The sequence below is a fragment of the Diachasmimorpha longicaudata genome, chromosome 13, assembly GCF_034640455.1.
Source record: "Diachasmimorpha longicaudata isolate KC_UGA_2023 chromosome 13, iyDiaLong2, whole genome shotgun sequence".
In the NCBI taxonomy this organism is placed as follows: Eukaryota; Metazoa; Arthropoda; class Insecta; order Hymenoptera; family Braconidae; genus Diachasmimorpha; species Diachasmimorpha longicaudata.
This window is the reverse complement of record NC_087237.1, coordinates 1,711,903-1,723,150: the sequence shown is the minus strand read 5'-3', so window position 1 is coordinate 1,723,150 and position 11,248 is coordinate 1,711,903. Positions and strand designations below refer to the sequence as shown.

At 35.9% G+C, this 11,248-nt stretch overlaps 1 protein-coding gene across 2 annotated transcripts; it reads right to left on the bottom strand.

Annotated features, from left to right (window-relative positions):
- Positions 1-1,677: 1,677 nt before the first annotated feature.
- Positions 1,678-10,833, bottom strand: LOC135168920 (antichymotrypsin-2-like). 2 transcript variants are annotated; one of them, XM_064133542.1, is made up of 8 exons: positions 10,612-10,833; positions 10,358-10,546; positions 9,762-9,972; positions 9,093-9,301; positions 3,428-3,625; positions 3,079-3,232; positions 2,818-2,979; positions 1,678-2,014 (listed from the first exon to the last, which is right to left on the bottom strand). In XM_064133542.1, exons 1-7 carry the CDS (start codon positions 10,651-10,653, stop codon positions 2,858-2,860), a joined length of 1,125 nt encoding a protein of 374 aa, XP_063989612.1. In that variant the 5' UTR covers positions 10,654-10,833; the 3' UTR covers positions 1,678-2,014; positions 2,818-2,857. The 2 variants fall into 2 exon arrangements, with proteins under 2 accessions (XP_063989612.1, XP_063989611.1); XM_064133541.1 differs by having other exon boundaries at positions 1,678-1,993.
- Positions 10,834-11,248: the final 415 nt, after the last annotated feature.

The window sequence follows — 11,248 nt, the reverse complement described above, 5'->3', positions numbered from 1 at the left end:
TGGAGGCAAAACAGAATAACAATCGTGAGTTAAGAAAAATTCTGTAGTCTTGTTGAGTACACTGGAATTAGCAGCTCCAGCACCGATCGCAACAAAACAATTCCACAGTAAGTCCTTTTCAGCTGCATATTCACACATCGAGACAATTCGTTTACTTCCTATTATTTCCCAATATTTCTACAAATCTTATTCCTAATCAAAACAGAGATCAAATTTCAAAGTTGAAAAATGCCTGACAATACCGCGAGTAATCAAAATACGCGCAACCCGTCTTTCTCTTCTGAATTTTCATTTTTAATTAAGTTAATTAAAAAGACCGATATAAAATTTGCAGTTTTATTAAACAAGTCGATGAAGTTTTTGAACTCGCGTCTGATCAACAAAAGCTCGCACCGTCACTTTATGTCAAAAGTCCGATCACTGACAAAGTTCGTAAGCAGATCGACATTCATTGCGATCTCACGACGTGGGAAAAAATATTTGAATTTCTTTCAAATCTTGATCAAGATACAAAAACTCAAGATCAAATTCTCCCATATCACGAGAGCATAAACCAAATCACTTCTCTCATCGAAATTCTTATCAAAATCCTCATCAAAATTCTCATCGGAATTTGTTTAAGAATTGAAATCAACCACAAAGTCCAAATCGATATGATAATCGATCTAATCAAAACACAAATCCGCCCCATTCTCAAAGAACGTGTAAGTATTGTTAAAAAAGTGGCCACATTATCGAAGAATGCATAAAAGGGTTTGACGCTAATGTCAAGAAAAATCGGGATAACACACCTCAGCATCTACAGTAATCGAGATACACGGTAGCGTATCGGCCAAGTACCCATTCCATACGCCAAAGGTCGCCGAAAGCTACCAAGTATCTATACACCCCACAACTTCTACTACCGCCAGTCCCTTTTTCTTAGTTGATAAACTTACGCGATAATTCAGATGAAAACTGGCCTTAGTTACATAATATAAATCGCGTATCAGCTTTTCACTGATCCAATTATCGCTTTTATTTATTGAATATTAACGAATATATGCGCATTGCAACGAGCTATCATGCCCATTTCTCGAGTTTTTATTATATCCATCAACTAACGGGTTACACTTGCGCCGCTCAGTTGGCAGCGAGCAGTGTAGTGTACGGTAGTGTAATACGTAATCGTGATTGGCCATTCGCTAGTAAAACGGTGGCGATCTAGAGACCCTAGGCAACAGTGTACAGTGTACTGAAGTGTTGGTGAACGCATCCTCCCTCATTTTTTCAGTTTATCAACATGGCTGACAACGATCTCAACATCCCAGCTCTGCCAGAAGGCGCTTGAAAATATCAAATATTAACTATGAAATAGAAAACAAGACTGTTTATTTAAAGTAAGAAAACTATGGGTTCAACGAAGACTAGAAGTTTGTGATGATTTGAAAATAAAATAATGGACCTTATACAATGTCTGAAGTAATTTTTTTGCGTTGCTTTTTCCCATTGTCTTCTTCTTATCTACTTTTCTATTTTATTTAAATGTTATCTTCTGACTATACCCAACTCGAAGAAACCCCAAGGAGTACCAACATCTGCCATCAAAATTAGAATAAGCTACGGGCTAAGGAATAAAAAGATAGAAGTAAAAATATTCGAGATATATATATGTCTCATAAAAAAAATACAGTTAGCTAGAGACTTCTTAACATTAGTATGAAAGTTAATTTAGGTGAAAAAACTTGAAATATATTTCGTCAAACATTAAACATAGCCGATACATGCCAACTGTCCATGAACACATCAGTAGACCTAACCAACAGAGGCATGTAGTCACACCAACAATTAGCCTATGAAAATACTTTGAAAGGGAAAAAATACTCCACGTGTGGATAGCTTGACAAGGAAAGGTGCTTGGGTTTCGAGATTGAAATACGGTTTGGAGAATCCTTCATCCTTCAATCCTACCCCCAACACCGCTCACTCACCATCACTCCAGCTCTCGTATGGCCTCCAAAAAAAATATAATTAGCTAGAAACTTCTTAACATTAATATAAAAATTAAGTTAGGTGAAACAACTTGAAATATATTGGGCAAAATATTAATAATCTCATAAAAATCAAGAAAAATTCTTGAAAAAAATGATCAAGTCCACGTTTCAATGTATTGTGTTTTGCACGGTTTCGTTAACTTCACTGGTTTCAAAAAATGCTAAAAAGAAAAAAAACCACGCTTTATAAATACACTGCCTTATTTACAAAGGCGCCACTCTGAATACAACGTTTATGCCAAAAACGTCTGATATTTGGTCGAAAAACACATGTTCAAAAAAAAAAGCCGCGACCAACGTACTTGCCGCGGTTTCTAAAAAACCCCATCAGATGAAAGCTGCTATTCACTGCAGATATAGGTCCTACATTATAGGATTGGGTTCAGGAAGTGTCCCTGGACAAAAACATCATTACTGCCTTACTGAGCCAGACTTATTGACCTGTGGATGCCAGATTATCCAATGGTATAAGTGAATAAATTCCCCTAATTCCAGGGTTGCGCTATTGAACGTTTTTTTTGAACATTTTTTTTTCGACCAAATGTCAGGCGTTTTTGGCATAAACGTTGTATTCAGAGTGGTGGCTTCGTAAATAGGGCGGTGTATTTATACAAGATTGGCTTTTTTTTATTTTTAGCAATTTTTGAAACCAGTGAAGTTAACGAAACCGGGCGAAACACAATACATTGAAACGTGGACTTGACCATTTTTTTCACAAATTAGTTTTGATTTTTATGAGATTCATTTTTACTGAATACATTCTTCTCCTCAAGACGAAAGTTACCTTGATGTGTGTAATTCTGCCGAGTTCCATCCAAGATTCCTCATTGTGTTGGATCCACTACTTTGCCAGTGAATAAGATAAGATCTTTGGTTGCAATGACCATTAGGAAAGGCCGATTGGCCGAAAAGGTGTACGACGTCAGCAGCCGTGCGATCACCATCTCTAAATTAATAATTAGCATATTTGAGTAATACCGACTGAGTTTTTATTACTAAAGAACATAAGGAGAATGTAGGGTGATTTATATTGCAGTTTTCTTACCAGCAAAGTTACTCGTCGGCGATAGCACTATAGGGCTTATTTTATCAACTGCGAGTGAGATTCTCTGTACTATGTTTGAAATGGTTAATCCCGTCCGCCTTGCGCTGATTTCAGTGAAATCCGCCTCCTCTGAAAAAGCAGTTGGAGCACCCATCTAAACAGAGAAAAATACTGCAGTGTGAATGGAAATAATTCTTTGTTGACTAAGCCGCGCACACATTGTACTGTCTCTGAGAATTCTGACATAAATGAATTAACCAACTATACCCATATGAATAATGCTGTTATTCACTTATTCGTTAAGGCATTTATTCACGATAGCAGCGGATTAATTAGAGCGTGATCATACCCTCGAAATATCATGAGCCAATTGCAAGGTGGTGTCCATTTTGAATGACGGTACGTATACTACGCTGTTATCAACGCTTCCCTGTTGGAGATCATCTAATTTAAGCGAAGAAATATTCTCTTCCAGGTAGGCGAAATCATTCCCGTGGACTGGCATAATGATGTACATGTAGGTCGCTTCCTCTGCTCCATTTCCATTCTGTCGGTGGGACAGAAAAGAATAGCATAAGTCAATATGTTAATCCTAGTTTGATCATCCTCTGTGATCCGATCACTTTGGTTATACATATACCTGCGTGCCCGAGTCCACTCGTATTTAACATGGGAAAAATTATTCTCCTCTCGGAAATCATTTTTTGAAGTGAAACTTCTTTGCGCTCGTTGGGGTGTAAATCGAATATCGTATGTAACGAAAAAGCGACAGGAAAAGGGAGGGGAGGCGCGCGTGGTGGGGCAGTCGGACGGAAAGAGACATGGGAGAGAAACGAAAACGCGATAGATTCAGAGAAAGAAAAAAAGGACTCATTTTGTTAATATGATGAAAAATACTAATAAAACCTTTTTATTAATATCGGGATAGTCCACTGGGGAATTACCAATCCAGTGGCATCAAATGCTTTTTATACATTTGAAAATCATGAAATCTCCGGTCTAACTTATCCTTCAGTAAAATTCCCGAATTTCAAGCGGTACGAAAATGAGAATTTCCTAATTTATTTAAATATATACTCCAATATAAATATTGGAAATCAATTACCTTGATTTTTTAATGAAATTGTAAATTTCCTGATTTTTTGTCCTAAATGGGCTTCGGTATCACTATTCCCCGAATTCAAAAATGCATTAACAGCAATGTCCTTGTTTTCTGTTAATTTTCAGGGAAATATGGAACAGAAATTGACTATTCTATTCGGTTTCTCCACGAAATGTCCCCGAATTTTCTATGACAAAATGTTCTGAAATCTTATTGTGTGGCTCAACAAAAATTTCCGAAAATTATCAGTAGTAATACCTCAAGACCTTCAAAATTATGGGATATTTCCCGAGAATTTCAATGCGTAGCAACGAGAGGGATAAGTTTTGCAGGTTAAAAATCCCGAGCGCGAAGGGCGAGGGTTTTTCTGCGAAACTTATCACGATCGGTGCTACGCAGGGAAACTGCAGGGAAATATCCGATTAATTTCAAGGTCGAGGGGTACTTGGCTAGATTATTTATTTCATTCCAATGTCAAGCAATCAAATTTGTGGCATTTCACGTCATATGGTAACGTTTTTCACTGGTAGCTGCGGCTTCCAGTGTATATTTTCCGTTTGCACAAAATGCAGAGAATTGTTTCCAAATTGTAGCTTTTCTCTTCACCGTATTATTAGGAACGTTTTTTCAAAATTGTTAATCTATAATATCCAAGGAGTCTCCTCCAAATCTGCTCATGTCGACGTAAAGTCTTTGAACTTGATTTTTTCTAAAGATAGTTTTGGGGTTTGAAACGCGTACAAATTGTTTATCGGATATTTTCATTGCTTGGTAACAAACAGGGAAGTATTCGAAAAATATCAGAAGTAAAACCGTTTTACTTGTACCACGTGACGGGAAATGAGACCATTTAATTGGTTGAAATTGGGATAAAAAAAATAATCACAAAAAAATCAGACAAAATTTTTTAACAATCTATGGCTAAGAAGTTTCATTTCTGTCGTGCATAAATTTTATACACATATTTTTGAAGTGAAAACTTCTTATGGCGCGTTGGGCACTTTTGTGGGTTCGCATTTTCAGTCGTTCTCGCGACAGATGAGATTTTACACAGATATAGTCCGCGTGTATTCTTATCATATATGTATACTATACATGCTCTTTGCATGGGCATTCGTTCGTGTTCTCGCGACAGACGAGGTTACATACCTATATGTATACTCATAGTGTATAGGTATGCGAGAGCGCCGCATGCTATACGCCGTCTTTGCATGGGCGTTCGTTTGTGCCCTCGCGACAGACGAGATTGAGAGTTTTTATATTTATATTTATTTTATAAATGAATATTAAACGGACAATTTATTTCTTTAAATATTTCATTTGACTTGTGTTGCTGCTATGGTATTGTGAAAAAAAAAAATCTAAAGTGTTAATAGAATTAATAGAAACATTGTTGTAGTGCTTTTCTATACTATAGTGTTACTATATTTTGTCTATATTATTACGACTGCTGCTCGTCATCACGTAAGTAAATTATTATTTTATTTGGTAAATTTCGTTACGTACATGATACGTACATAAACACATGCAACACGTTATTAAATAAAATTATCTAAAAAATGAGAAACACGTGGGGTACATATATGTTTACAATAGTGTACAATACTATTAGTATACGCATAGGTATATACAGGGTTGGGCATGTAAAATACGTCACGTAAAATACATAGTATTTTACACGTATTATACCATGTATTTTACGTCACCTTTTTCAAACGTATAAAACGTAAAATACATTTTATACAACAACGTAAAATACGTATTATACGTCACGCCGTGTCGCATGGAATTTACATGTTTTTGCACTGATGAGAGTTAAAATATTCAATGAAAAGTCAATTTTATATTTTTCGCGACATGCTAGGTATTTCATTTCCCCGTTCCGCACACTGTCAAGCGCCAGCCCTGAACCTAGTAACCCGGCGAGACATCATAATTCATAACCCCCAAATCAGCTGTTCATTTCCCCCTGAGACATGTGAATGCCGATGAAAGAAACCGTGTCCTGTAATTTAGTTAGAACATCATTTCGTTGTAGTCAAATCATCCATCCAATTGAATGGTTAAAAAAGGTGGACGACGACTCCACAATTTTTGGGAGAATGGCGCATTCGGGCGTCAAAAATTGAATGGAAAAACAGTGGCGTACATTGTTGTGATTCTTTTAATGCTCGCCTCTAGTAACATGTAATAACTCCCTAGTGAATCTCATGAAATTTAGCCATTTACTTATCACCCTCATGACATTCGACCTCCACAGCCATTTACATATTTTTTACATTTTATACGTTTTTTACGTAAAATACGTACATTCAAAGTCCGGTCGAATGTAATAAACCGTAAAATACGTTTTATACATTTTATACATTTTTTACATAATTTACGTGTATTATACGTGTAACGTAAAAAACCCTAGATCCCACCGATTTACCCAACCCTGGGTATATATCAGCTGTCTCTTTCTTCGGCTAGGGAGACAACTTCCTGTTTTACCAACAGTTACATTACAAGAATACAAGTTTGGCGCTAGCGTTTAAAAAGGTGCTGCATTTAAAGTTTGAAGTTGATAAAGTTTTACAAAATTACAGACAGTCTCGAAATTTTGGGGAATTAGGAAAACTAACTCTATGCTCATTTCAGCTAAGAATTAAAAATATCGGAAAGCCAGGAAAGTAGGAAAACCTGAAAAATCGAAAATATACTCATTTTATTAGAGAATTTCACTAGGGACGTGATGCGATGGTCGGAAAATCGCTAAAAATTATGGGAAAGCCGGAAAAGTAGGAAAACCCGAAAAAATATGTATGCTACGATTATAGCTTTAAAAAAAAATACAAAACTACTATTGATGTATTATTCACAAGATATAGAAATAGATTTAAATCAAAATTGTTCATTTCATACTTTAGTTACCACAGACCTATTGTTCCAGTTTTAGAATTTGATGAAAATCCTGATAATAATGATGAAAATGCTGATAATGATGATGTAAGAGTTGTTAAAATTATGGATGAGAATTGATAAATTTTGCATTTACTATTTACTAATATTTACTCATTTAAATAAAACCACTTCCTTCGAATATAGTTTCTATATTATTATACTTCATGTCCATTCAAAAAGTGCCCACATTGCTTTGATAAACTTGATTTTTTATGTACAATTTCTCATGTCGCGAGCGCACCTAAAAATGCTCACCCAAAAAATTGTGGGCATGCACCATAAGTTTAAGTTTTCACTTCTGCTGCACTTCCGGAGTGCAACCCTTCGTGTTTTCTTTAGTAATTTTAACAATTATAGACAGGGTTGTAGATACTTCAATTGGAAAGGTCAAATTTATTTCCAATGTTTCCAATCAACCAAATCATCTGTTACGTCAAAATTAACCGATTTGACGTAGTTAAATGATAGTTAAATGGAATTTCCCATGGAATTAAAAACCAACCCACTGAATAGGGATTTAAATAAAATAAACAAATTGTCGAGGATTTTAATTAGCCTGACTCCGAAGAGTCTATATTTAAATAAAAAAAGTAAATTACATAAAAAAAAATATATTTAAACAAAAACTTACGGGTGATGAGTCTCTGCTTCACCTTACAATTCACTTAAACACTATTTCCACTTATTTGGTAATTTACTAAATTATAATTTTTACGTTATATAAATATTCGAATCTAATGTATGTAAACAAAAGAAAAATCTCAAAAGAATTGAGTAAATTAAACTTGAAAATCAAAGTCACGAACGACTTATAAATGTCTTGAAAGACGAGAGTAGAAATAGTCTCGGAGGACTAAAAAGAAAATTCTAACTTGAAAGTTAGTTACCGAAAACGGAGGAATTCACACTGAGGACGAAAACGGCGTGCAAACAGTTTTTGTTTCTTGCCTCAGGGTGTGTCCTCAGAAGTATGGAAGGAAAATTCAGGGGACCAATGGTTGATGACCTTGGGCCCGAATTTTCCCTCCCTACTCTATAGTCTCAATGTTTCAGGGCTAACTCCAACCCCTCTACATTGAGGTGTCGAGAGTGTGGGCGTGCTTCCCCCTCTCGACCGCAAATGGGAATTGTTTCGGGAGGTCCCATTTTCCTCCCTCCACAATTCTATTTAAAATAAATAATAATTTAATATTAATAATTTAAACTAATAACTATTTAAGATTAAACAAAAAAAAATGTTGGGTAATTTTCCAATTTAGTTTGTACTAACATTAATAGTTGAGGTTCTCTAACATATTCTTTCGAATTGAAAAATAATTGAAAGAATAAGTTAGGATTGTCCTAACAACGAATTTTTTACATTGGCATGGTCGTAGAAAAAATTGTAATTATTCTATCACAAAATTATTAAATTACAAGAATATTTTTTTAAACATTTAAAAATTGTCAAAAAGGGATTTATGACTTCTCGTTACGAAGAGAACTCATAGAACCCCCATAAAATTTCTAATGGGACGGAAACTCGAATTTTAGTTTACAAGGGTCTGGACCCACGCTAAAATAAATAATAAAAGAAAGGGCTTAAGTTCCCTTAATGCATTTGTCCCATTTGAAAGTAAATTTAAAATTTAAAAATGAGGGAAATAAACTGGGCATGCACTCCAGATGCCTTCAGCATGACAGACCCAACTTTATTCCCTTTTACGACGGATTTTCCGAAGAGAAATCCGTCTGGAAAATTTTTATTAATATTTATTATTTGGGCTGGCCTTTGGGTCTTCTCAATAAATGAACCCTGTTTGGGCAATTTCTACTCCTAATTATTTAAAAAGAATTTAAAGGGTTTACTTCGACGGATGTAACACATCGTAATTCATGAAAAACGAGCCGCTGCGGCGTTTCCCTGATCGAGTAACCAACCTAGGGTTAACTTAATGAATCGGTAAAAAATCAGTGAACCGTCGCTTACCTTGTACGGTAGCTGTATGAAGTGAGCTTTGAGGGCGGGCAGGTCTCCGTGTAACAGATCTCCATAGCGGGTCATCATCGGTACTGATTTAACAACATTCTCACTCACATGGAAGTCTTCCTGGGGCCCGCGCTCAAATGGTTGCAACCATTCTCCGGAGAAAGATAAGACATTAGCCAGCATAAGAACCATGTAAGGGTCCAATGTTTCTGTAATAATAGACCGGATAATTAACCTACAAGTTTTACAATGTGGGTTGATAAGCATAAAGACGACGGGGGTAAGATAATCGCATGAATAAAATGAAAAAATAGAAATAAGTGGTTATCACCAACTATTAATAAAATATCAGAATTTGGATCAACAAAACTATATCAGACGTTTCCACGTACCGACCAAATGAGATCGAAATACCAAAATATTTTTTTGGATTAACTAACAATGGTGGCAATGCTAGCCTTCTATTGTTCGCTTCTTGAAGGAGCTCTCAAAGACCACCGTTTACTTACGCTTAATTTAAATTTCCGATAAATGCAATTATTTTTTAGTTTTCCAATATTGCATGGAGACACATTTGTGGGAAAAGGCTGGAGATTTAAAGAAAAAAAATCTCACAAAAGTTGATATTTTTTAGGTGAAGTGACCAACATTATAGCTGATTTCATTTACCTGAGGTGACCATTTCGGAGATACGGTTCTCGCTGACCTCCTTAGCCCAGTTATTGATAGTCTCTGCGGTTTTTATTCTGCTTGCGAAATTTACTGTGTCGATTGATGCTTCGAATGTGTCCCTAAGCATTTCTTCATACTGACGGGTTGCAATGAAACCTTCGTTGATTAACAGTTTCTTTTGGTTTAGCAATGTGACGTCTGTAGCGTCCTTTTAAAATAATCATGAAGATTAATAAGTCTTAGTTCATCACATAGAGATAGGCTAGTCTAAAATATAATACAGAGTGCGCTGGAAACTTTAACTGAGTAAATTGTCTAATGAATTTTCGAATTCATTAGACAATTTCTTGCGTATAAATTAAGCCATCATTTTGTGATTCACTGTTGTACATCATTCATCAAAAATGGTGTGAATTGACACTATTCGTTGATCAGAAACGTCCACACCGTTTTCGACTAATGAAAAATCATGGTATTTGATCTTGAAAATTATATTACAAATAGGCGCCTTCTATTGGCCGCCAGTAGAACTAGTGATATGGTATTATCAGACTTTCTACATTCTCATAATGACGGTTTTCGAAATGATATACCTTAAACATGTTCATTGTCTTTTTCAAGCAATCCTTTGTGAATTCATCAGGAGTTCTATACGGAAGATGCATAATATCCCATAATTCCCGCATCGTTGGCCCCCTGGCGCCATATGCTACCAAGGCGAGGGTAAAGTAGGCGCCGAACGGAGAGGCGACAAAATTTTCTGATTTTTCCTTGAGGGTCGTCTGCGCATTTTATGATGCTTAATAATAGATCAAGAGAATGAGTTTTGTGACAATCGATACCTTACCTTGTATAAATTAAGGGCAAAGTCGTTCATTGCATCTTTCATTATCTTGTGAATACTATTCCCTAGCTGTGTTGGATTCCCGTAATAAATTTAAAACACAGAAATTATATTTAAATAAAAACTGATATTTATTAGGAATTTATTCAATGAGTAAGTATTGTGACAATATGTATGTATATTTTCGAATGAGATTTCCGATACTTGAGTAGACTCAGTGCTCTCGATGAAATGCGGAATCTTACTGACTAACAAAATAATGTCGTAGTCCTCAGTTCCTTACCTGAGGATGCAAAAAGAATATTGGAGGGGATGGAGGGAAGCATGCCTATATTTTGGGCATGCAGACGATTGCTTTTAGCAAATGGGAAATATAGAAAATTTGTCGTGGCGCCAACGTTTATGGTAGGCTTAAGACTCGGGCCAGACGTAGTTGGGGTATGCCCCAAGCAATAAATGAGGGAAAAATAGTAATATTAATATAAAATATAGCGTAAAATATAGGGGTATACAACAGCTGACAAGAATATTCGAATGGCTGAACGTATCCATGGAGAGCCAGGAACGCCAATATAAAAACCACTGATGGGAACATTGTTATGTCCTCCCTAGGTAACTAGGAGAACGGTGGCGCCAGGTG

Excerpts from the sequence above, each read along its gene's own strand:
- LOC135168920 (XM_064133542.1), bottom strand. The coding sequence starts at position 10,653 with ATGAAAGATGCAATGAACGACTTTGCCCTTAATTTATACAAG. Across the intron at positions 9,302-9,761 it reads CTCCGAAATGGTCACCTCAG|AAACATTGGACCCTTACATG; the intron begins GTAAATGAAATC and ends CTATTATTACAG. Across the intron at positions 3,233-3,427 it reads TGGCTCATGATATTTCGAGG|ATGGGTGCTCCAACTGCTTT; the intron begins GTATGATCACGC and ends TTCTCTGTTTAG.